At 39.9% G+C, this 27,738-nt stretch overlaps 1 protein-coding gene across 1 annotated transcript in view; it reads left to right on the forward strand.

The window, feature by feature from the left end:
- Nucleotides 1-27,738, forward strand: part of C12H10orf67 (chromosome 12 C10orf67 homolog) — a 122,287-nt gene that overhangs the window by 94,448 nt on the left and 101 nt on the right. The window contains exons 15-17 of the mRNA XM_034636807.2: nucleotides 26,825-26,911; nucleotides 27,190-27,572; nucleotides 27,681-27,738. The exon at nucleotides 27,681-27,738 is cut by the window's right edge and continues 101 nt beyond it. Coding sequence (XP_034492698.2) covers nucleotides 26,825-26,911; nucleotides 27,190-27,572; nucleotides 27,681-27,738 — 528 coding nt within the window. The remainder of the gene's footprint in view (nucleotides 1-26,824; nucleotides 26,912-27,189; nucleotides 27,573-27,680) is intronic.

The raw sequence follows: 27,738 nt of genomic DNA on the forward strand, positions 1-27,738 counted from the left end.
TTTTAAAATATGCAGATAGAATATTAATATTTACAGTCTCTTACTCAAAATTATTCTCTCTGACAGGATCCTCAGCATCACATCAAAGATTTAAGTTCTTAGGTTGTACTTTCACACCACAGAATACTTTTAAATGTATATATAGCTACCAGGTGTGGTGGCACATGCCTGTGGTCCCAGCTACTTTTAGGAGATTGAGACTGGAGGATTACTTGAGCTTGCAAGTTCAAGACCATCCTGGGCCACATAGTAAGACCCCCCCCCCCATCTCAAAAGAAATACACAAAAAAACCCAAACAAACCAATAAAACAAATATAGCTATTGTTTAGCAGACATAGGTAATCTTCTAAATGGCTTTCAGGTTTTAACTGTGATTCTCAACACGATGCTCTCAGGTCTCTTGTTTTCCCCAATTTTACAAATGAGAGAATCGATTTAGCAGGGTTTAATAAACTGCCAGGGTTATACCACCAGTAGGGAGCAGGAAGATTCAAATTCAACAAAGTGGCCAAAGGGCCACTCTGCCCGTCACCACTTGATTATACTGACTTGGCCCAAGACTTATGCATGGCCACATATGTCCCATTTCACCAACAATGGGGAGACACATGAGACAAGAGCAAGAACGTGGGCTTGGGAAGCTGAAGGACATTGGTTCCAATCTCAGTTCATCACTCACTCACTGGGGATATCACCAGTTCCCTCTGCTGTGTAAGATGGAGATGGCAACCCCATCCTGGAGGTTTAGTAAAAGAATTAATAAGGGCTGGTAGTTAGTTATCTCAGTGGTAGAGCACTTGCCTTGCATGAATAAAACCTTGGGTTTGAGCCCAGCACTCTAAAAAAGAAAAAAAAAAGTACTAAATGAGATAATGTGTGATGTACCTAGCTAATCGTGCTATATTTCCTCCTGAGCTGTTCATAAATATAATACCAAACCTACATTTTAACTCACCTTGTGAGAGCAATAATGCCCAGGCAGGCTAGTGACTTAAAATAACTTATCTTTCCTTTGCCTCTTTAATAACAAATTTTCTACCAGGCATTAAGTATAACTAAAATCTAGCATTAGTATAAAAACATACAGTATTTGAGAGAAGTGTCTTAAAATATAAAATACAATTTGAAACAATGTTGTATTGGGTGTGTCCTGCCCAAGCAGGTTGAAAACGATTTTTGGTTATGTTGCAAGTCCTAGGAATTCTAAAGGGAGCAACAGAGAGTCCTTGTGCCACACAGGAAGCTTTAAGAAATGAATAAATTCTGGTTCATACAAGGGAATAAAAATAAGGCACAATACTATCTGTAAAATTTCAAAGCAGATTTTTATGCAGTAGTAATTATCCCAAGAGAGTGCAAGTAAGATTATTAATTTGTTTGCTGCTTACCTGTGATAAAATTTGGGATCTGAGCTGCCCATTGTGCACTGGGCATTGTCGAAGATTCTGTGTACTCAAGAAGACCTTTCTCACAGTCCAGTAATTAGGTGCTATTGACATTGTAATCTTTGGAAATGTTCTTAATGAGCTCAAAAGACATGAATCTCATAGATAAAACCTCAAAGTAACAGTGGCTCTTTAAGTGGCTTGTCAGGAATAAAAGGCTCAAACATCAGTATCTGAAACACAGGAGAAACCCAAATTTAAACCTAGATTACATTGTGTAGTTCATTCTCTGGAACTTCTAGGAAAGAAATATCCAGGAGTGATTTGAAAGGCTTGTGAATAATGGAATGATCACAGTGCATTTGCTATAATTGAAGGAACTTTCTTTTCACCCTTTGGAACTTTAGACCTGAAATGTATTTTATATAAATCTAATTTTTACCAATTTATAAAGATAAATGTTTATTCAAAGTGGAGTTCAGAGTTCAGTGGCCCCTGTTGCTGTTTTGAATAACAAAAATAACCTTAAAAAGCATACAAGGAATTGGGATTTACGTAAACGATAAAAAGAAATCTCAGGCATAAATAAAAATAAAATCCAACAAGTTAGCATTATTTTATATATTGTTTATAGATCATCAGCTATGATTAATATAATTTGGAGGGTTTTCAAATTCATATAAAAATGCATACCTTATATTACCATATGTATAAATAACACATAACATCTTTTAGCATATAATTGATAGAAGGAATTAAACAATGAATTATGGGTTAAGTTCCAAAATTAACCTGATTTATCACATACAGTATATTCATAGAATATAAATATTATATTTATAATATATGTAAATATTAATGATGTCTCTGCCACCAACTTTCCTATTACTTCCTTTGTTGTCACCAAGTAGCTTTTATTCAGATGTCATATTTCTAGCTTATATGTGCCAATTTGTCTTGGAGATTTGAGCTGACTCTCTACCTTTCCTTGGGAATTTTCCTTGCCTTTTGTACATTTATTATGAGATACTTTCTACTTGAGGCATACAGTTCAGTATATTAGATAATAAAGCCTAGAAGATCCGTAGCTTGTCTCTTAATTTGTCACTCCAAATGCAGGGAATTCAATGACATAGAAAAGGGTCAGGATAGCCAATTGGATTAAAGAAGTAATGATAAAAGTAAGAAACTCTCTAACTAAAGCTCTGTCCATAGGTCAGATAGGAGCTTGAAAAATGTGACAAATGCAAAGAAAAGATAACCCATGCTTTGAAAATACTGTGCTAATCTTTGAAATAAATAGGTCAGTAATGACTTTGAATTTGCAAGCTTGTAAACATTTAGTAGAAAAAAATTAATACATATTAAAAACTTATTTTATTAATCTGATAGACTTTTTGTATTAATTCAGTCTAGTGATACTTTTAAGTATATATAGACAGTGTTTCATTTAATAAATACCACTAAACACAGTTATTATTCCAAAACCTGATTTCTGGTTAGTTCAATTCTGGGATTGGATACCAGCAGCCTTTCTGGATCCTGTGACCAATGACTTCATCCCAAATCTCAGCTGCCTGGTTGCAGCCTAATATTGTGGTTATGTAAGAAGCATTATAAACTGAATAAGCCTTTATGGTATAACAAAATATTGATGACAGGTTTAATTAGGGCAGAGACAAGTAGGTGTTAATTGTTTAAGAATGGTTCAGTTATAGAAATGGCAAAATGTTACAGGATATTATTGTATATGGATTTATGTGAATCCACAAACTTCTCAGCGTTAACTGAGTTTGTATATGAAATATGCCATGTTAATGTTTCTTTCAAATGCAGGAACCCCAAGTTTGAATTTTGCAGGAGTAGACTGAGATCAGAAAAGTGAGTATTGTGCCAGGTGCTGTGGGGCAAACCTGTAATCCTGGCAGCTGGGGAGACTGACGCAAGAGGATTGCAAGTTCTAGGTCAGCCTCTGCAATTTAGTGAGACCCTCTACCAAAACAAAATTAAAGAAACGATCAGGGCTGGGATTATGGCTCATCGGTAGAGTGCTCACCTAGCACCGGTGGGACCCGGCTTTAATCCTCAGCACCACATAAAAATAAAGGCATTGTGTTGTGTCCATTTACACCTCAAAAATAAATGTTAAAAAAAGAAATGATCACATGTGGAAAAGTATGTCATCAGAAGAAGTATTTTCACAATTAAATTCTATGTAAATGTAAGCTAGAGGGGACCAAGAAAAGATGAAGTCATTATATTGTTTATGTTTTCAGAACAGTAAGGATACAACTGAAGAAAGGCTTTATTTTTCATAAGCAGATAAAGTAGAAACTTTTTGTTTTTATTACGAAATATTTCAAATATTCAGAAAATACCACCTGGTTCTATTAGAATTTATTATCCTTACCCAGTGCTAACTACTTCTTTGATTTGAGAATGTCAGTGTCGCATGTTTTACATTGTTATACATACACACCCACACACTCATAGACAGCATATAACATCCTTTGTCATGTTTTCTTGTGTTATACGAATGATAGTGAAATGCATGTATTCTCGAGTTTTTCCTATAAATGCTGTTTTTGAAATTCAGTTACAGTATTTTGCTGTGTGTAGCTTGAGTTCATTTCTTTTATGTGCCATGTAGTAAATTCTGATGTCTGAATGTGCTACAGGCTGAGAATTCTTAATCCAAAAATCTAAAATCTGAAATGTTTTAAAATTCAAAACTTTTTGAGTGCCAGCATGATACTACCAGTGAAAATTCCATGCTATAAATTGTATTTATGCATAATATTGTTTAAAAATCTTATATAAAATAATCTCCAGCCTATATGTATAAGGTATGTATAAGCATAAATGATTATTGTAATTTTTTTGTATTTTGAGTTGCTGGGGACTGAAACCAGGGCCTTGCACGTGCTAGGCAAGAGCTCTACCCCTGAACTACAACCAGTCTGAAGTCTAAATGAATTGTGTGTTTAGACTTGAGTAATATCCCCAAGATATCTCATTTATGTATATGCAAATATTCCAAAATCCAAAAGAATCTGAAATCTGAATACTTGTGGCTCCAAGCATTTCAGATGAGGGATATTCAATATGTTCAACATGGTATTGATTCTACTGTTGATGGGTATTCAGAAGATTTTCAATTTGTTGAGTCATAAATACAGTTTCCATAAAAATCCTTGAGCATTTCTCAATGATACTTATCAGTGATTCATTAGAGTCAGTCCCTGAATATGGAATTGCTGAGTTCCAATAACTTTATTAGATGCTAATAAACAGTTGCACTAACTTACATATCTCAGTGGTTTATGAATTTATATTGTTCAATATTCCTACTAACACTTGGAGTTGCCATACTTTTTAATTTTGGCCAATATATGATAGGTATGAAATTGTATTTAATCTCTTTAATTTCAATTTTCTTGATAATAATGAGAAGAATTATAGGTGTTTATTGACGATTTTTGTTTCCTTTTCTATGAATTGATTGTTACTTATATGTATAAACTACTTTGGAATAAATCTAGTAAAAGATGTGCAACACCTGTATGAAGATGTTATAAAACATTATTTTCCATTATTGGGTAGTTCATTTACTTATGAATTTGCAGAAGACTTTATGAATTCTTAATACTAACCCTTCATCAGCTGTATATTGCACAAATATCTTCTTCCTGTTTGTGATGTGACTTACCTGAGCTTTTAATGTCCTTTGTTAAACCAAAGTTTTTATGTAGTAATATTTTCCCAATCTTTTTAATTTATAAAAATGTTCTTTTATTAGCCTTTTTAAAGAAAAGCTTTCCTACTCTCAGTTTATAAAGGTAATCTCATGCCACCTGCTAAAAAAGTACCAATCTGATTTTTACACATAAGCTTTTTAAAGCACCAGAATTAATTTATGTGTATGGTGTGAGTTTGGATTTTAATTTTCTGTTCCAATGTAATAGCTGATTATCCATTGCCATTTCTTCTTCCTCTCCCATTTTTAAAACTACCTCTGATATTTTATGGCATGGAATTTTCATTGGTGGTATCACGTTGGCACTCAAAAAGTTTTGGATTTTGGAACATTTCCGATTTCAGATTTTGGGATTAGGGATTCTCAACCTGTAGCACATTCAGACATCAGAATTTACTGTACAACAGGTAAATAAATGAACTCAAGCTATATACAGCAAAGTACTGTAATTGAATTTCAAAAACAGCATTTATAGGAAAAAATCAAGGATACATATCTTCCACTATCATTCATATAGTACACAAAAATATGTATATATATTATATATTTTCTGGTAAGATAGTTTCTAAACTGTCACCATCAATTTTGATGTTCCTTGTAGATTTGTCATAGTTATTCTTTATCAAGTCAATAACATTATCTCCTATATGCAGGGACTAAGAATTTTTATAATGAATTGATAGCCAATTTTTATCTGGTGATTTAGTTTGTCTACCTATTGAGCTGATCATTTTGATCTCTCCCCTTTCACCTGTTAATGTTGAAATATATTAAAATTTTGTTGAATCACAGTTATACTTTCTCATTTTTTTGTATATATGGGTAATTTTGATTCTCTAATATTTTATCTGGGATTTTTCTTCTGAAATGGGTCTATATTTTTCCCTAATTTAACTTTATCTAACTTGGATATAAAAGTTATATTAGGCACAGAGAAATAATTGGCTGTTCTATCTCTTCTTTCAAACTACAAAAGTTTAAAAAAAATAACTCTCATCTTTCCTTTGATGCTATGAAAATTTTGTCAGTAAAGAGGGCCTGGTATCCCTCATGGAGATGAAAGAAATTTTTGAACCACAATTTAGTTTCTTTAATAGCTGTTGGTTCTCTGTTTTTTATTAAATTCAATGATAGCACCATTTTTTCTAGATAATCCATTTTATCTAGGTTTTCAAATACATTGAACTGAACTTGTTCAGTATTTTACAATCTCTATAATTATGTCCCCTTTTCTCTCCCTGATGTTGTTTTATATATTTTATGTATGTTTGCTCTAAATCCTGCTAAAGATAACTCTTAGTCTTTAGAGTACTAATTTTATGTTGGTTCACTCCACTATTTGGGGGTCATCTGATTTAATTTGTGTGTTATCTCTACTATTAGTTCCTTCAATTTTTAAAATCTCTTCCGTACATTTTCTCTAGCTTACTCATTTCATTTTTACTATATTTTATATAAGTGCATTTATGGCTCTACAAATGTTAAGTTATATCCCACAAATTTTAACATATAGTATTTTGTTACTTGGCTCTAAATATTTTATTCCACCATGATTTCCTTTTTAACATGTGAGATTTTTAAAAGTTGTTTTTTGGGATCACTTTACCTTTAAGGAATAACTTCCAATTTTGTTGTCTTTAAGTTAGAAATGTGGTCTGTAAGATGTTGATCCTTGAAAATTTCTACAGACTTCCTTTGTAAAGCACTGTGTTGTTAGTATTCCATATGAACTTGAAAATAATTTGTTTTCTATTTTTTAAATACAGAATTCTGTTCCCTTGATTCAGGTCATCTTGTCAATTTAGTAGTTCAAATAGTTTTTATACTTCTAATCTATTGTGTACTAATCTCTTATTTTTCTGAAGGAGGAATACAAAAATATCTCAGTGTGACTGAGGATTTCATCAGCTTCTCTAATTATATCAATTTTATGTTACACATATATTTTAAGAGTCTATTAAATGTATCATAATTTATTATGTTTTCTTTTTTGTGGATTGTTGTATGCAGGGTTTCTTTTAACTCTAATAATTCTTTGATTTCTTAAATTGTAATTGTCTTATATAAATAAATGACAAATATGATAGCTTTCTTATTAATATTTGAATTGCACCTCTTTTTTCAATATCTTTATGATCCTTCATGTTTCTATTTTAGCAGCTTCCATTTGAATATTTTTTAAGTCCCCTCTGATATCTACTTTTTGCATAGATAAATTTATTGTTTATAATAATTGTGATTATTGATATATTTGTACTTATTTCTCATTTTACCTTTGTATTTTCTGATACTTTGCTTTTACTTCCTATTATATTCTACAATGCTTTTCTTTAAATTGATAACATTTTCTTCTCTTCCCCTACCACTGATTTGAAAGATACAAGTTGTATTTCTTTTTTTTAGTGTAGAGTATGTGTGTGTGTGTGTGTGTATCCACACACATATAGACAATACATATATATGCATATGTATGTTTACAGTGTCATTACTTCAATAATCTGGTTGGTGAGGGCCTAAAATAAGTTTTGTTGGTCTTAATTTTTTACACCACTCTTAATGGTAAGTTTAGCAAGGTATGAAACTCTAAGTTGGCAGTTAATTTTTCCTTCCTATTTTGTTATTGTATCATCACTTTTGTGCCTCTACTTAGGGCTATGATATAAATCCGGTAGCAATTTGTTAATCATTTTCAGGTACTTCATGTTTTCTTTATGTTAGTATTTAAGGTTTACTCTTTATTTCTGGTGATGTGAAGTCTTACTACAATATATTTAGTGGTATGTTTATCCTTACCAGTATTCAGAGTACAATTTGGATTTGATGATTCACGTTTTTCTTTACTTCTAGAAATGTCAAAGCTATTAGCTTTTCAAATATCACTTGTACAACATTCCCTAAATACATTATTTTCTTTTAAAGTACCTCTCAATCTATTCTCTATGTTTCTAACCTACATTTTCCAATTTTTGTGTCTATTTATCTATTGTGTATATGGGTGAATTGTTCAATACTACCTTTCTTTTCTTTGTGGTTTTGTTGTTTTGTTTGTATGTTTGTATGGGTGCTAGGGTTTGAACCCAGGGGTGCTTAACCACTGAGCTACATCCCCATTAGTTTTTATTTTGAGACATGGTTTTGCTAAGTTGCCGAGGCTGGTCTTAATCTTGCTTCTGCCTCTGCCTCATGTGTTGCTGGGATTGCAGGTGTATACCACCATGCTTACCGACCTCTCAATTTTCTAATTCTTGCTTCAGCTATACCAGTTTATCCCATATTTTAGTGTTTTTGTTGTAGTGGCTTTTTTATTTCCAAGATATTTAATTTTGTTGTTTTTATAGTCACTTGTTCTTATTTTATTCTTTTTTTTTTAATTTTTTATTGTTGGTTGTTCAAAACATTACAAATTTCTTGACATATCATATTCCACACTTTGATTCAAGTGGGTTATGAACTCCCACCTTCACCCCATACACAGATTGCAGAATCACATCATTTACACATCCATTGATTTACATATTGCCATACTAGTGTCTGTTGTGCTCCGCTGCCTTTCCCATCCTCCCCCCTCCCCCCTCCCCACCTCTCCCCTCCCCTCCCCTCCTCTCTCTCTACCCCCTCCACTGTATAACCCTGAGGGTCTCATTCCATTACCATGCAGTTTCCCTTCTCTCTCCCTTTCCCTCCCACCTCTCATCCCTGTTAAATGTTAATCTTCTTCTCCTGCTCTTCGTCCCTACTCTGATCTTAGTTACTCTCCTTATATCAAAGAAGACATTTGGCATTTGTTTTTTAGGGATTGACTAGCTTCACTTAGCATAATCTGCTCTAATGCCATCCATTTCCCTGTAAATTCTATGATTTTGTCATTTTTTAATGCAGAGTAATACTCCATTGTGTATAAATGCCACATTTTTTTTATCCATTCGTCTATTGAAGGGCATCTAGGTTGGTTCCACAGTCTTGCTATTGTGAACTGTGCTGCTATGAACATCGATGTAACAGTGTCCCTGTAGCATGCTCTTTTTAGGTCTTTAGGGAATAGACCAAGAAGGGGAATAGCTGGGTCAAATGGTGGCTCCATTCCCAGCTTTCCAAGAAATCTCCATACTGCTTTCCAAATTGGCTGCACCAATCTGCAGTCCCACCAGCAATGTACAAGTGTACACTTTTCCCCACATCCTCGCCAGCACTTGTTGTTGTTTGACTTCATAATGGCTGCCAATCTTACTGGAGTGAGATGGTATCTTAGGGTGGTTTTGATTTGCATTTCTCTGACAGCTAGAGATGGTGAGCATTTTTTCATGTACTTGTTGATTGACTGTATGTCCTCCTCTGAGAAGTGTCTGTTCAGGTCCTTGGCCCATTTGTTGATTGGGTTGTTTGTTCTCTTATTGTCTAATTTTTTGAGTTCTTTGTATACTCTGGATATTAGGGCTCTATCTGAAGTGTGAGGAGTAAAGATTTGTTCCCAGGATGTAGGCTCCCTATTTACCTCTCTTATTGTTTCTTTTGCTGAGAAAAAACTTTTTAGTTTGAGTAAGTCCCATTTGTTGATTCTAGTTATTAACTTTTGTGCTATGGGTGTCCTATTGAGGAATTTGGAGGCCGACCCCACCAACTGTAGATCGTAGCCAACTTTTTCTTCTATCAGACAGCGTGTCTCTGATTTGATATCAAGCTCCTTGATCCATTTTGAATTCACTTTTGTGCATGGCGAGAGAAAGGGATTCAGTTTCATTTTGTTGCATATGGATTTCCAGTTTTCCCAGCACCATTTGTTGAAGATGCTATCCTTCCTCCATTGCATGCTTTTAGCCCCTTTATCAAATATAAGATAGTTGTAGTTTTGTGGATTGGTTTCTGTGTCCTCTATTCTGTACCATTGGTCCACCCGCCTGTTTTGGTACCAGTACCATGCTGTTTTTGTTACTATTGCTCTGTAGTATAGTTTGAAGTCTGGTATCGCTATACCGCCTGATTCACACTTCCTGCTTAGCATTGTTTTTGCTATTCTGGGTCTTTTATTTTTCCATATGAATTTCATGATTGCTTTCTCTATTTCTACAAGAAATGCCGTTGGGATTTTGATTGGCATTGCATTAAACCTATAGAGAACTTTTGGTAATATCGCCATTTTGATGATGTTAGTTCTGCCTATCCATGAACAGGGTATATTTTTCCATCTTCTAAGATCTTCTTCTATTTCTCTCTTTAGGGTTCTGTAGTTTTCATTGTATAAGTCTTTCACCTCTTTTGTTAGGTTGATTCCCAAGTATTTTATTTTTTTTGAAGATATTGTGAATGGAGTGGTTGTCCTCATTTCCATTTCAGAGGATTTGTCGCTGATATACAGGAATGCCTTTGATTTATGCGTGTTGATTTTATATCCTGCCACTTTGCTGAATTCATTTATTAGCTCTAATAGTTTCTTTGTAGACCCTTTTGGGTCTGCTAGGTATAGGATCATATCATCTGCAAATAGTGATAATTTAAGTTCTTCTTTTCCTATTTTTATGCCTTTAATTTCTTTCGTCTGTCTAATTGCTCTGGCCAGTGTTTCGAGAACTATGTTGAACAGAGGTGGAGAGAGAGGGCATCCCTGTCTTGTTCCAGATTTTAGAGGGAATGCCTTCAGTTTTTCTCCATTCAGAATGATGCTAGCCTGAGGCTTAGCATAGATTGCTTTTACAATATTGAGGTATGTTCCTGTTATCCCTAGTTTTTCTAGAGTTTTGAACATAAAGGGATGCTGTACTTTGTCAAATGCTTTTTCCGCATCTATCGAGATGATCATATGGTTCTTATTTTTAAGTCTATTGATGTGGTGAATAACATTTATTGATTTCCGTATATTGAACCAGCCTTGCATCCCAGGGATGAATCCTACTTGATCATGGTGTACAATTTTTTTGACATGTTTTTGTATCCGATTCGCCAGAATTTTATTGAGGATTTTTGCATCTAGGTTCATTAGAGATATTGGTCTGTAGTTTTCTTTCTTTGAAGTGTCTTTGTCTGGTTTAGGTATCAGGGTGATGTTGGCCTCATAGAATGAATTTGGAAGTTCTCCCTCCTTTTCTATTTCCTGAAGTAGCTTGAGAAGTATTGGTATTAGTTCTTCTTTAAAGGTTTTGTAAAATTCTGCTGTATACCCATCCGGTCCTGGGCTTTTCTTAGTTGGTAGTCTTTTGATGGTTTCTTCTATTTCCTCAATTGATATTGGTCTGTTTAGGTTTTCTATATCCTCCTGACTCAATCTGGGCAGATCATATGACTTAAGAAATTTATCTATGCCTTCACTATCTTCTAATTTATTGGAGTATAAGGATTCAAAATAGTTTTTGATTATCTTCTGTATTTCTGAAGTGTCTGTTGTGATATTGCCTTTTTCATCCCGTATGCTAGTAATTTGAGTTCTCTCTCTTCTTCTCTTCGCTAGCATCGCTAAGGGTCTGTCGATTTTGTTTATTTTTTCAAAGAACCAACTTTTAGTTTTGTCAGTTTTTTCAATTGTTTCTTTTGTTTCGATTTCATTAATTTCAGCTCTGATTTTAATTATTTCTTGCCTTCTACTTCTTTTGCTGTTGTTTTGCTCTTCTTTTTCAAGGATTTTGAGATGAAGTATGAGATCATTTATTTGTTGGTTTTTTCTTTTTTTAAGGAATGAACTCCAAGCAATGAATTTTCCTCTTAGAACTGCTTTCAATGTGTCCCATAGATTCCGATATGTTGTGTCTGTGTTTTCATTTATCTCTAAGAATTTTTTAATTTCCTCCTTGATGTCTTCTATAACCCATTGATCATTCAGTAACCTATTGTTCATTCTCCAAGTGATGTATGCTTTTTCCTTCCTTCTTTTATCGTTGATTTTCAGTTTCATTCCATTATGATCAGATAAGATGCATGGTATTATCTCTACTCCTTTATATTGTCTAAGAGTTGCCCTGTGACATAATATATGATCTATTTTTGAGAAGGATCCATGTGCTGCTGAGAAAAAAATGTAACTGCTTGATGTTGGGTGGTATACTCTATATATGTCAATTAGGTCTAGGTTATTAATAGTGTTATTGAGTTCTATAGTTTCCTTATTCAACTTTTGTTGGGAAGATCTGTCCAGTGGCGAGAGAGGTGTGTTGAAGTCTCCCATGATTATGGTATGGTGGTCTATTAGACTCTTGAACTTGAGAAGAGTTTGTTTGACGAACATAGCTGCACCATTGTTTGGGGCATAAATATTTATGATTGTTATGTCTTGTTGGTGTATGGTTCCCTTAAGCAGGATGTAGTGTCCCTCTTTATCCCTTTTGATTAACTTTGGCTTGAAATCTATTTTATTTGATATGAGTATGGACACTCCTGCTTGTTTCCGAAGTCCATATGAGTGATATGATTTTTCCCAACCTTTCACCTTCAGCCTATGTATGTCTTTTCCTATCAAATGCGTCTCCTGTAGGCAGCATATTGTTGGGTCTTGTTTTGTGATCCATTCTACTAGCCTGTGTCTCTTAATTGGTGAGTTTAAGCCATTAACATTTAGGGTTATTATTGAGATATGGGTTGTTCTTCCAGCCATATTTGTTTATTTCTGTTACTAAACATGGTTTGTTTTCCTCTTTGATTATTCCCCCCCCCCCTTTACTGTCCTACCTCCCACTGTTGGTTTTCATTGTTATTTTCCATTTCCTCTTCCTGTAATGTTTTGCCGAGGATGTTTTAAAGAGATGGTTTTCTAGCTGCGAATTCTTTAAACTTTTGTTTATCGTGGAAGGTTTTAATTTCATCTTCCATCCTGAAGCTTAATTTCGCTGGATACACAATTCTTGGTTGGAACCCATTTTCTTTCAGTGTTTGAAATATGTTATTCCAGGATCTTCTAGCTTTCAGAGTCTGTGTTGAAAGATCAGCTGTTATCCTGATTGGCTTACCCCTAAATGTAATCTGCTTCCTTTCTCTTGTAGCTTTTAAAATTCTCTCCTTATTCTGTATGTTGGGCATCTTCATTATAATGTGTCTAGGTGTGGATCTCTTATGATTTTGCACATTCGGCGTCCTGTAGGCTTCTAGGATTTGGGATTCTGTCTCATTCTTCAAGTCTGGGAAGTTTTCTCGTATTATTTCATTGAATAGACTGCTCATTCCTTTGGTTTGGAGCTCTGTACCTTCCTGTATCCCAATGACTCTTAAGTTTGGTCTCTTAATGTTATCCCATATTTCTTGGATGTTCTGCTCATGATTTCTTAACAGTCTTGCTGAGCTGTCTATGTTCTTTTCCAGTTGAAATACTTTGTCTTCATTGTCTGATGTTCTATCTTCTAAGTGTTCTACTCTGCTGGTAGTATTCTCCATTGAGTTTTTAAGTTGGTTTATTGCTTCCTGCATTTCTAGGATTTCTGTTTGTTTGTTTTTTATAACCTCTATCTCCCTGTATAGTTGATCCTTTGCTTCCTGGATTTGTTTGCGTAATTCATTGTCGAAGTGATCTTTCATTGTCTGATTTTGCTGTTTAATGTCTTCCTTGATACTCCAGATCATCTGAAGCATGTATATCCTGAATTCTTTATCTGACATTCCATCTGCTGCAGCTGTTACCTCTTCTAAAGTTGCGTTGACCTGCATTGCTTGTGGTCCTTTCTTTCCTTGTCTTTTCATACTGCTTGCGTATCTTTCCTGCAGGTGCGGGCGGCGGCTCTGCTCTCTCCTTATTCCAATTGGGGTGTCGTGGCTACCACGCCGGCAGGTCACTGGACCTGTTCTGGGCGCTGGCGGCGGCTCTGTTCTGCCCCTACTCCAATTGGGGTGACGAGTGTACCACGCCGGCAGGCCACCAGGCCTGATCCGCCGGTCGGTTGCAGGTTTGCCTACCCTGCAGGCGCGGGCGGCGGCTCTACTCTGCCCCTACTGCAAATGGGGTGACGTGTCTGTCGTACCGGCAGGCCACTGGGCCTGTCCCGCTGGTCAGTCGCAGATCTGCCCACCTTTCGGGCACGGGTGGAGGCTCTGCTCTGCCCCTACTCCAATTGGGTTGTCGTGACTACCCCGCCTGCAGGACGCTGGGCCTGTTCCTGGCACGGGCGGCAACTCTGCTCTGCCCCTACTCCAATTAGGGTGGTGTGTGTACCACGCCGGCAGGCTCCTGGGCCTGATCCGCCGGTCTGTTGCAGGTCTGCCTACCTTGGAGGCACGGGCGGCAGATCTGCCCTGCCCCTCCTACCATGCCTGCAGACCCCTGGGCCTGATCTGCAGGTTGGTCACAGGTCTGCTCACCCTGCGGGCACGGGTGGCGGTTCCGCTCCGCCCCCACTCCAATTGTGGTCACGTGACCACCACACCGGCAGGGCCTGATCCGGGCGTGGGAGAAGGATCTGCTCTGCCCCTACTCCAGTTGGGGTGACGTGTGTACCACACTGGCAGGCCACTGGGCCTGACCCGCCAGGCTGTCACAGGTCTGTTTACCTTGCAAGCGCGAACGGCGGCTCTGCCCTGCCCCTCCTACCACGCCCATGTACCACTGGGTCGCGGGTCTGCCCACCTTGCGGGTGCAGGTGGCGGCTCCGCTCCGCCCCCTCTCCAATTGGGGTCACGCGGTCACCACCCTGGCGAGCCGCTGGGCCTGCTCCGGGCGCTGGCGGCGGCCCGGCTCCTCCCCTCTGGCTCAACGACAAATTGAGGAGACTCGGGTGTCTGTGCCTCACCCCCCCTACCAGGAGACCAACTGTTTATGTCACCGCTGGTATTGATGAAGTTCTCTCCTCCGCCGCTTTCTGATGACATCAGATCTCTGCCATGTTGGTATCCTATGCGAATGGCAGCATTTCATTCCCCTTGCTGGGCAACCAAAGCAACGGGTGAGTTCTGACCGGCCCTCAGCAGGACCCGGACCGAGAAGCAGTTTCCGCGGGCTCCTAGCCCCGGGCCAGGGAAGTTCCGGGAGCCGGAACTCGGCCGCTCCGTGCTCGGTGTAAGCTCCTATAAGGGTAGGCTCCAAGAAGCAGTCCCCGCGGGCTCAGTTCCGGGAGCCGGAATTCGGCCGCTTAGTGCTTGGTGTATGCTCTGATAGGAGCAGGGTCCAAGAGGCAGCCTCCGCAGGCTCCGCGGCCCTGGGCCAGGGCGGTTCCGGGACGGTTCCGGGAGCCGGAACTCGGCCGCCCCGCGCTTGGTGTTCGCTCCGATAAGATCAGGTTCTAAGAAGCACCCAGGCACTGAACCCTAGCAATCTGTCTGCAAGCCGCAGGCGAATTGCAGCCTGAAATTACCTGTTCTATGGCTGAATGAGCTGCGGTCAGTCGAAAACAGGTATGGTGACGTCAGCTTTCCAACATGGTGGCTGCTGGCCTCCTCTGTGGTCTGACCGGTGTGGAGAACCGAGATGGACCGCTTCCTTCCCCCGTCTCGAACCCAGAATTCAGCCCTGAGTACGGTGCTTGCACGGCTGGCAGAAACTGCAGCGCTGTATCCCTGCGTCACTATCTCCTCGTTTCCCAGCGCGCGCTGCAGACTCTAGCCGCAGGGCGATTTGCTGAATAAGCAGTGTTACCCTCCGTGCGACAAACCTCTCGCGTTTGAGTCCCCATAGCCGATCCTCGTGCGATGGAAATCCTTCCTCCAGGTTCCAGAGCACCCCACTATTGCTGGAAATTCCTAACAAGATATCCTTTAGCCGTCCTGACTTGTCATACTCCCACACAGTGAAGCAGCACACGGGGGCAATGCACTCCCCTCGCCGCCATCTTCCCGGGTCCTCTCCGTTCTTATTTTATTCTGGCCTGTTTTGTTACATTAATTTTTTTTTTCTGTTTAATGACTATCCTTTATCTCTTTGAGTATACTAAACACAAGTTTTAAAATCTCTGTCAGACTATGTCATCAAGTTAAGTTTATGTGAAGTGAATTCATGTTCTGATAGCCTATCTTGCTGTTGGCTTTTCTAGCATTCTGTTCCTTTATCAGTTTTGGAATTTTGGTTTGCAGGCACAGCCTCTCTCTTCTCTTTCTCTCCCTCTCTCTCTCCCTCCCGCCCCCACACACCACACACAGAGTGTGGTGACCCATCTTCTCCTGCCTCTCTTACTCCTAGTCCATACTCAGGCCCTGTAAGTTTGAGGATGCCTGCTCCACTGTAACGGGAAGGTTTTTAGAGTGTCCAAACCAAGTGATTTGCCTCAGCTCCTCTGTATGATATGAGTTTTGACCTCCAGGCTCAAAGCTTTCTATAAAACAATAACTCTAGGTTAGACACTATCTTGGTTTTGTTGTTATTGTTTTTTCTCAACTTTGATTAAAGCTTCTGACAGCAATTAGCCAATTCATTCTTTCACCCAGTATGGAGCATTCTTAGCCTCTGTTGCCAGAGAGGAACTGTATTCCTGGATGTCATTATGAGTTTCTGTAGCTGAAAACCAAGAGGCCTTTGGTTTGGGCTGTATAACTCATTTGCTAAAGTTGCTATAACAAAGTACCATAAACTGGGTGACAAACCACAGAAATTATTTATTTTCATAGTTCTAGAGATCAGACGTATGAAATCAGGGTGCCCGTGGGGTTGAATTATTGTGAGGACTGGGATAATACATTCCATGACTCTCATAGCTTTGGCAGACCTGAGTGCCCCTTTGCTTGTAGACTGTGACCTCTCTGTGTCTTCACATTATCTTTCCTCTACCTGTATCTGTATCTGTGCTCAAATTTCTACTACTGATGAGAATACAAACATATTGAATTGGAATCTACCTGTGATCTCTTCTTAATTGAATAATCTGCAATGACCCTCTTTCTAAATAAGGGCACACTGACGGGAACTAAGTACCAAGTGTTTGGATTGAGAATGTTTCCCCAAAGGCCCATATGTTAAGGGCTTGTTCCTCATCAGCTCAAGGTGCTTTGGGGAGGTGGTGAAGCCTTTAAGAAGTGGCACCTAGTGTGAGGTTTTAGGTGACTAGGATGTGCCTGGAAGGGTCTCTTGCACTATCTTATTCACTTCTGATGAGCAGCTGGACTCCACACACACACTCCCTGCCGTGATGTGCTGCCTTGTCACAGGCCCCAGAGGAACACAGTCAACTGAGCATGGGCTGAAATGTCTGAGACCATGAGCCGAAATGAACCTCTCTTTATAAGCAGATTATCTCAGGTGTTCGTTATAATAATGAATGAGTGAATGAATGGCAAGGAAGAAGTGAATCCTAGAAGGTTAAGTAGAGTGACCCCCTTGGAAGCCACAGCCTTGTGTCCCCCCCCATGATGACTCTGGTCTTGGCCATGTTGACTTTCTTTGGCTAAAGAGACAAGAGCAAATGTAAAACCAAGAGAGTCTTTGACAATCCTTGTGCATTGAGCTTGCTCTTGCTACTCTTGAGAACTCCAAGACCTCCTTGAAAGCAAGTCTGGGGCAGCCTACTTGATGCTGAGAGTCATGAGGTTGGCTTGCCCGTATTATCCCAGCCGACAGCCAGCATGAGACCATTGATGGCTAACTGACCACAGAATACGAGTGAGCCCAGCAGGACCAGTCAGAAGGCCAACTGCCTAGGTTGGAGGACCAGAGAGCTCATGGAGGGACAGGGAGGGGTTGTGACTGGTCCTCTACCCTAAACTGAACTGGATTTTACCCTGGAAGCCAAAGATCTACTAAGAACCTCCTCCTAACTTCACTATGTCTATGAAGACCCTACTTCTACATAAGATCACATTCACAGGAAAGAGGGTTTCAATGTATTTTCCTGGTGGGTGGGAGATGGACAACCGCCTAGGTGAAGGCAGGTATCAAGGTCAATAAACCTGGAACAGCGTGAAACATTAGGGATCAGCAAGTCATCTGTTATGCTGGGCTCACTTGTATTCACTCATTCATTCCACAGACTTTAGGAAGACCTACTCTATACAAAGTCCTAGGGTAGGCCCTAAGGATGCAGAGAATTTTCCAGGGCTTGGATTTTTATTCTTGGACAGTCACTCAAAGACTGACACAATAGGTCTGACCAAGACTTTCAGAGATCCTACAAGGTAGCCTGAGCCTCTGCACTCTCCACTTCTGCAGAAATTACTACCTGATTACTTACAATTACTTATTAATAGCCTCTTCTCCTATAATAATGACCAAAAGCTAAAATGCAAAAACAAAATTCAAAATATTTTAGTGAGTGTATGTTTAAATTATAATTGAAAATTATTATTTTTATTTGGTGATCTAAGTCCAAACATGAAATTGTGTGATAACAGCATTTCCATTGAATATCTAAATGTCAATGATACGTTGTAGGAGCAGTTAACATCTTAATCATCAGTTGCTCACTTGTTCACAGGAATAAAGAGCTGCATGTAATTTCAAATTCATACTAGCAAAAATCAAGTAGACCAAAAGTGCAAATGAAAATCTTTTTCGAAAGCGCTATCTAAAGTTTCATATTAAGTGTATTTATTTTTCTCTAGGATTAGGACAGATTGCATTGGGAGCCCAGTCTTTCATAAAGAAGGGGGCGGGGAATAGAGTTGGGCCTTCGTTTCTCACAAAAGGCACAATGTGAAGCACATCTGTGAACATTGTATAATTTGTTATGTTTTACAAAGAGGTGGGTTTTTGTTATACACATACCAGAACTATTTGGTACTGTTTCACCAATGATCTCTATTCAGGTCTAGAAAAGAAATTGGCCTCAGAAGAGTGAAAGGAGAGTAAATTTTTCTTTAAAAATTAGATACAGATTATCACTTCAAAATGCAGGGGGGGGATTTTACAAGTGACGGTGTACTGATTAGCTTTCCAACGGACATCCAGTCCTTTATAAAACACATACTAGCCGTGGTCAACTGTGACCAATGTGGTTTATTATCTCCAGAAGAGTTGAACTGAGATTACCCATCTAATGTAATTGAGAAATGTTGGGTGAACTTGAACTGTTTCTTGGACATGAATGACCCGAGAATTTATTTGATGAGACAGGAAAGGCTGAATATGGTAACTCTGTCTTTGATGGTTTGGTATAGTCATTTCTTTAGTTCATTAGCAAGTTTTTCCTATTTTTTTATTACTCTTTTTTTCTAGTGATTACATGAGCAACCTAATGGAAAAAAGGGCAAAACAAATAAATTAATTCTGTACAATATCTTTACAAAAAAATATTTACCATTATTGGCAAATATTCATGACAGTTTTATATAGTTAACTCTTTAAAAGGAAATATTTATTTTCAAGTAAAGAAAGTGAATGTTAATTAAGTTGTGAAAAATTAATAAATGCACTGTTTTTTTCATAATATAGTCCCTAAATCATTTCTAAAATGTTATCTTCTGATTTTGCCAATTAACAAAAAAAAAAAAAAAAAAGGCATCATGAAATTGACATCTTATTCACCAAATGAACTCCTTTGATATCCTGGTAAACTGGGCAGTGTGAACTCTCTCGTTGGTGACATCTCCATGAAACATGTATGATAACTTTAACAATAGTATGACATACAAGGTGGCATTAGATGACACTGCTTTCTCTTCATGGATCTGCTCATATCTAAGATAAATTCTCCTTTATTCCCAATGACCAATGCTAAGGTATATTTTGTATATATAATATGTACACATATTGTGTATACATCTTTTTACTGTATTTAAATACTATATCTTTTAAATTATTCTCAGAACCTCTAAGAATAAATTATAAAAATCACACTTCACGCTACTAGTGACTCTTTAAATGGAATTTGTCATTGAAACGTTGTCATTAAAACAGAAAGGCCTTTTGGTTGTGCCCATACAAGCATAATAAATTGTATATGTTTGTGATACTGAATGACTCTTGCCCATATGCTGCACTGCAAAGCTACATGAATGAGGCATTTACCAAATCAGGCCCACCACATTAAACAGAAAAACAATCTTTATTCATGGTAACTTATCAGTTTCAATTAATCACCCCTAACAATGGAAATTCTGATGTGTTCAAGCAACTTGAAAGCAACAGGTCATCTCCAGGGCAGCCATGTTGTGTCTTTGTGCTGATGGTTTCAAACAAAGCAACATCTCCAATAAATATACATACATATACATACATACATGTGCATATATATACATATAAATGGGCAGTTACAGCTATGCCCTGCAGTGCCAACAAAATGCATGTGCACTGTATATGATTTTATCATAGCAAATGTTATTGTTTTCCTTCAAGTATTACTTTTTGAGCTCTGCAAGTTTAAACAAAAGGAAAGAAATTTCCATTGGATGACCATCCTTTCAGTTTCTGTGCTGCTATGTGAATAGCATTGTGCAAACCATTCCAATGGTTTTGAAAAGGGGTAACCATTGGTTTGATTTGGTTACACGGTTTAGTAAAGAGCTCCCTCCCACTGCCTTAGGGTCTGTGAAAGGTCTGTGACCTGTTTAGAACTGCCAAGTGAAATGTCATGTCGCCCCTCCCAAATGGGAGTATCTGCATTCATTTGATCAGTATAAAAAATGATTGGGGATGGTGAGATCAGTGCTTTTGAATTGCAATTTATAGCAGTTTACAAAAATGCACATTGTTGGAAAAGAAAACATGGAAGTGTTTCTTTCTAAATTGCATTACCTGTGAAATGTCATTAGTCTTTTAAGGATATTTACATCCTTTTTTTATAATTTGGGAGACTTACATCAACTAAAGAAAATCAGAATTATGTCACCTTATGGTTTTTTAACAAATATTTTGGGTTTTTGTCATAAAACTTATGGAAAACAATGAGTCTGAGTTCTTAGGATGAGCATGATTTCTTATCAGGCCCATTGACTAATTCCCTAAGATTATCTTTGGTAATGAGTTGCATTGGTAGAAGATCCCCCATTTTCTTTCCCAGACTATGGAGGAGACTCACTTGTTGGTGAGTGGCTTATCTGTTAATTTCTAACAGACACGGAAATCTCTAGCATACTTACTCCACCAGGTTTCCATTGTTTCTTCAACATGCTATTAACTCCTTGTGAGATGAATGCTTTTGAAACTCTAATGCCTGTAGACCATAGACATGTAGATGCACCATCTACATATATGTATAGTTTCACAAGAGGAAATGTCATTGTTTTCCCCATTAAGTATATAAAAGATACAGGAACAAAAAGTTTAGGCAGGCTGTTCAAGTTCACAAACATCTAATTCACCCACCTGGGTTCTATGGGACGCAGAATGCAAAGCGCTTTATATTTTTTTCAGAAGTATTGAAAGCTCCTCCTCTTCATCTTTGGCATCAAGTGCAATTGGACATTACATCGAAGAAATCTTTGATTAAGAAAAGTTACCTTGGGAAAAGGCCCTCGGGGCTTCCCTGGTTGATAGTTGACTAAAAAAAGAGAAAGGCCCTTTTTCAGAAAAGACTTGACCCAGATAGACTCTCCAGCACTCCACTTTGAACCTCCCAACTATTGAAAGCCGAGGTTGTCACGTTTTTATCTTTGTTCATGTTAAGACTTGGAATGACAGCCTGGCTCTGTGTTCCCCTCTCCCACTGCCCCGGCTCCAAGTGTCCACATTGACACCTACCGGTGACCGCAGGCTGCAATTCTTTGTTGCCTTCTCCACGCTCCTGGCTTTCACTGGGATTAGCTCAAAGCCTTTGTTCCCCTTCAAAGCTGGAACATCACATCCCATGTTGTGGCTTTCCTGTCCCAGACCCCCAACGCTTTCCTCACAATTTACACACCAGGTAAAAGTGCCTCCCTACAGGGGCAAAGAAACTAGCCTGGGACCAGCCAGAGCTTTCCTAGTCCCCAATTTCAGAGTCCCTGCCAGTTTGGTTTTCTTTCCTTCACGTTTCTAATTTCCTATTTCATAGGGAGAGACAATGGAAATTTAAATCTTAGGTAAATTTCAGAGTTAAATCCCTGGATCTAAACACAAGACAATCTTTTTTTTTTTTTTTAATTATTTTACAGTGGGTCGTGTTTCTTCCCAGAGGGTCAATGACTGGCCTTGGTCACAGGCAGGTAAGACCAGTTCTACACTCAATAGAAAAGCACTCTCTGAGGAAAAAGGGGTGGGAGTCTATTTTGAAGACCCAGGAGAATCGAACCACCTGATTGATCTACCCCTCCTTTTATCCCTAATCTCTCTTCCAGGTTACTAAAGAGATCCCCAGCTGGGCTAGATCTGGGAGGACCCCCCTAAAAATTTATGCAAAGTGTTACCTGGGGAAGGAGAAAGGGTGGAGAGTGGCTGAGGTCTAGTAAGTAAAACAAAGTTTATAGCTGTTCCTTGTTCTCATTTTTAGTGAATCGAGGATCCTCCAAAGAACCTTGGGAGAAGATATGGGTACACCAACCCCCAATGAATGATGTGGACCCAACTGGGTTGCTCAAAGAGACCACAGAATAGAGGACCCACTTCATCCTGGATGGCATATAATGCCTGCCTCCTTAGCCAGCAATACTGTCTCCAAGGCGTTTCTGAACCATTCGATGATTTCTCCAGATTAGGAACACTAACTCAAGCATTGAAATTTAGAATTGGAACACGCCTTTTGCCTGCATCTTTTCTGAGCCCCAATGAAACCTCTCCTGCACTCCTGCAGAGTGAGCTGGGTGCATGGACCCTGAGGGGTCACCAAATCCATTCTAGTTCCCCGCTGGGGATCAGAGGCGCGCCCAGAGCCTAGGAGTATGAAAGAGCGGACTTCAATTAAAATATCTGAGGCATTAAACTTGTTTGACACTCTCTAATTCATCCAGTCTCTAACACAAAATGAGAACGACTTGTTGCCTTCTGACCAGTGAACTAAGTCCTTTGATTGTGAACCATACACATTGAGGGGAGTTTGTATTTCCTTTGGGAAAATCCCCTATACTCGTCATTGGGTGCACGTGGCTCTGTATCCTAAGGACAGTAAACAAGTCTTTAATACATGGGGAAACTTTTTGAAGTTTTGCTTCTCGGTAAGTATGAAGAAGATCCAGTGTTAAGTTTAAATGTTCAGTCTGGAATGTCAGGTGCCATTTATTGAAACACCCAGTTGCTTTTCTTCGTGCGTAATGTTCAACTTGGTCTTTTCTCTTCCCCTAAATACAAGTTCGGGCCTGTCCTTCTGTCTCTAAATCGTAGACTCCGGATTACAAATTTCTAAGGCTATTAAGTCTCAAGAAATGTATTTGTGGTAGTTGTCACATAAAGCTGATGTTCTCTGGTCCTAAAGAAAGCCAGAGAGGCGATTTATTTGTGCGTAAAAGGAACAAGATTTAATTGGAGAGAGACGTGTTATTTTGAACGCAAGTACATGGGGTGGCATAGCGCCGTGGAGCATTATTCGAGCTTCATCTACTATGCACTATATGCCACCGTCTCCAAAGGAGTGTTGCCCTAGAAACTTGTTTTAAATCTGCTGCTATATATCAACACCTTGTTTTAGCAGTCCTTGGCTGAATTACAGTTACACAGTTTGGCGCTTCTTTCAAATTTCCTCCCATCAGTTTGGCTAAAGAAAGGAATTTTTCTCCTTTAGAAATGAATTGGCTTAATTAGTAAGTAGATTAATGGCAATTGCTGGTGAGTTGGTTTCCAGCAGAGTTTCACCAGAGAGGGTTAATCGGAGTCAGGTCTGGAATCTTTCCCAGAACTGGCTGCCAGCCATTTCCACCAACCAATCAACCTTACAAGAATCGAAGGAAATCAAATAAAATTTATATTCTCTGTGTCATTCTTCTGGATCAAAATTTTCTAGGAAGCAGCCTCCTGGTTGGGTGCAGTAGAGACTGTTTTATGTCAGAATTTTAACAGAAATTTTAAGCTCCATGATTTATCTGAGTACCAACGTAGAATTTCCAGTGGCACAAAAATGTCTCCACAGAACACTGGGCGCATTGGAAACATCTAAGGTTCTGAGTTAATTTCAGGTTTAGAGAACTTACAACCCCCCTCCCAAGTCCGGCCCTAAATCTGTTATACACCAGAAGTCTTTCAAAAGTTTTGGTGTATGATTTGCAGTCTTTTCACTTATTTTTTCCATAGTGATAAAAAATGCATTCATAGTCTAACTTGCAGCTGCATTAGTCTTGCAAAAAAAAAAAAAAAAAATCCCTGCTGAGAAATGCATATAATAGGAAAAACAGATCGGCTGGACAGCAGTGTAATTAATGCCAGAAAGGGCTGAGGCCGGTTTCATAGTTTGTCTTTTGAGGATATCAAGACGAGACCTGGTGAAAAATGACGCATGCTTTAGCATTTCAGAAAGCTGGCAACTGGCAGCGCTTTTCCTTTTTTCTTTGACTTTCTGCCGCAGAACAAAGAGGTCGGCAGAACTAGCTAGGTTGTAATGAGTTCTATGTCCCTAGCACATTAAGTGCATCATGGAAACATATTGTATCGAAATAGTTTGGAGGAGAATACCGGGGATGAAAGAGAATGGGTGCTTTGATCAGCTCCCTGGGGTCCTGAGCGCGCACAGACTGACTTGCAAGGAGTTATTCAGCTCCAGCTAGACACACTTACAACACCATTCAAAGAAATTTGCATATCTGTAATTTATCACATTGGTCCAGAACATTATTGCAAGGTAAATAAAAGTTAGTTGAATTTAAAAAAATCAATCATCTCAGATATAGAGAAACTGTGAAACCAGTCTTGCCATTAAAACCAGAAATAAATATGTCCATAAAACATGACGATTTAGAAGCTGGCTTTATTTTTAAAGTGTCCTTAGAGCAACAGGTTATGCTCTTACAATAAAGAAGAAGAAGAAGAAGATAGAAGAAGAGGAAAAGAAGAGTGGCCACAATTTCTTTGCCTTAGGAAGTGTATTTGCAGCTTCCCACTGGAATAAAGTCACAAGGTTGAATGAGATGCATGTCACTATAAACAGCTTGTGACTCGAAGAGAAAAATTAGAACATACTTTGAAGAGATATGAACGATGGCTTAATCTCCTTGGAATCTGCAAATGGTAAGGCTAAATCTCATTTCTGCTCCTGTTGATTTCATTGCCAAGCTCTATTTGCTGAATTTAGCTCCAAAGGATGAAATGTCCAGAGACCCGGTCAATAGGAAAACTTGCTTTCAAGTGCCCCATGAGAACAAGTGAAAATTTAACAGGCAGGCATTGTTCGGGGTTTTTTTAAACAACTCAGTTAAACAGCAAACAAGAATCTTCAACTTGACCTTGGAAAAGGCTGTGTGCCTACAGATAATCTATCAAACAACTCTGGATGACAATGATATATTTCAAAGTATTGTCAGATGAAAAGATTGATAAATTTGCTGCTGCAAAGAGAGAACTTTGGAAACAGGCAACAGGCAATTTAGCTCACCAACTCCGCCTCCTCCTCCTCTGTCCTCACTGCCCCATCCCACCCCTCCACCCCCAGCCAGCCTTGGGGCCAACTCTATAGAAGAAGGCCAGTAAATCAGCACTGTAATATTTCTTAAGGGGCACGGAAAAGCTGTGAACAGTACTTCTCATATTAAACGCAATATTTCTTTGCTTTCGTGGGGAACAAAAGTCATAGCAAGACGTCTTTATGGCTAATTCAGTCAAAGGCACATCTCTGGTTCCCCCGCAGAAAGGTCAGTGTCGTTGTGTTTGGTCCACCGAGGGGGTGTTTTCACAGTGAAAACTGAGCCAGCTGTCCCTGTCATACCCTCACCATTGGGGAGCGCACACTAGCCATGGTTATTAGGCACATTCTACACCTGCAAAATATACCGATTTCCAAGACTTTTCAAAACACCCTCTCGTTCTCATGCCCCCCTCCTCTTTCTTCTACTAAACTTTGACAACACAATTCAAGCCCTGGATGAAAGCACTGCACGCAAGAGGAAGGCTGGGGAAGGGGCACTCTCGGCTACTGTCTCATGGTGTCTATTGAGCAGCCATCAAAGAAATGAGGCGTCAAGTATGTTTTCAAAAAGTATGGAAAAACTTCCACACATTTGCTATTGCCACAAATGCAAATTGTTGAGCCCTAACATGTAAATTATATGCACCGGTGTTAATTGTGGGGTTGCAGCCTAGCCTCCTTCATTTAAATGTGGATCATTTAAAAAATTCTATTCGTATTTGGAATGACACTGATCAGCGCCAGAATTTCTGGAATTCTCCCATGCCAGTGCACGTCTATTTTTAAAAATCCAATGCCAATTCTTGCCCCACTGGGTTGTCTAATAAAACTCCTAGAAACATCCCCTATCTAGACTTATCACCAGGATCCAATTCCAAAGGTTTGCACTTCAGAGGTAGGTGGTTAACTAGCTATTTAGGAGAGGACCAGTGACCCAAACAAGAAAGGAGACAAAAGAGAGCCTGTGCTATCGCTGAAGAGAAATTGTAAAATTGTAAGCAATTCAGAAAAATTCTGTTGAGAATGAGAACGACCCAAGTGCCAGTTCCTCTGGAAAGCGCGAAGATAACTAGCTTTCTCAGAGTGGGGTGGGGGTGGGGAACCAAAGATTCCTATCTGGCTGCGGGGGGCGAAGAGGGGGGTGTGAGGTAGCGAGCTATATTATTGAGAGGGTTTAATTAGTCTGTGGTGTGGCTCTAATCCGGATCTTCGTCTAATCCTGCCACCCAAACTGCAAAGAGCTACATGAGAAGTTCTTAGTTTGGGCGAGGTACAGGGGTGTCCGGGATGCCTTGGGTTCCCGGGACGCAGGCAGGGTTGAAACACACTGCTTGTCATAGGAGGCAAGAAGGGGGTGCCTCTCACTAACAGGGAACCCTAAACTCTTTCCTGGAAGCTGGGGGCCTCCACACAGCCCGCTTCCATCAGGCAACGCGCGGCATCTCTCCAAAGCAATGTCAGCGCAACAGGTTGTTTGGAACAGGTGCGTACCCTCCACGCAAGGGGCTAGAGTTATGCTGCGGCGATCCGCCAAGGGCTAAGAGTCCCCGAGAAGCAAGGGTAGATCCTCAGGAGCCCAAAAGTGGGACCGGCTGGAACTCTGCGCCCCGGCCACTGTAGCTGATAGTGCCGGCGCCTCGGCTGGGAGGCAAAAACGAGTTCGCCACAACCTGCGCCCCGGGGCAAGGGGCCCTCTGCAGGCGGCCTCCTGAGGGCTTCCCGGCTGGCCAAGGGGTGTAGTTGCCCTGGGCCCTCTTAGAGGAAGCCTGGGGTCCCAACTCCTGGCTTCATTCGGGCCGTTCACCCCGCTTCATGCTCGCCGCTTCCTGGAGCCCCTCTTGGAGACTTTCATGCGCAAAGATAGCAGAACTACGGAGAGCTGGACACCGGGGCAGCTACTTTCAGCCTCGAGAAAAACAGACAGCGCCCGAACCCCGAATGCCCGGGGAGCAGGGGCCAGGCGGGCCTCGGGGGATACTCATCTGACTCCACCCCGGCTCTCCGGAACCCTGGGAACGCCGAGCAGTAGGCGGGGCGCATGCGCGCCTCCAGCCAGGGTCCCTCCCTGGCCCGCGGAGTTTGGGGGAAGTTTGGCTAGGTTTGCCTTGGCGGCGGCGGACGTCCTAAAAACTGAGCTGCCCTGGGTATGAGGCCAGGAGCCCCCCGGAGTCCCAGGAGCCGGCTCGGCAGGGTCCCAAGAGCTGAAAGACAGCAGAAGGTGGGGAGAGGGAGGCCTTTTGTGTGTGGCACAGGAGAGTCACTTGCGCATAAACGCAGCAGCGCGCTCCGCCGCCGCCTCAGCCTCCTCCG

The sequence above is a fragment of the Marmota flaviventris genome, chromosome 12 (assembly GCF_047511675.1).
Source record: "Marmota flaviventris isolate mMarFla1 chromosome 12, mMarFla1.hap1, whole genome shotgun sequence".
Classification (NCBI taxonomy): Eukaryota; Metazoa; Chordata; class Mammalia; order Rodentia; family Sciuridae; genus Marmota; species Marmota flaviventris.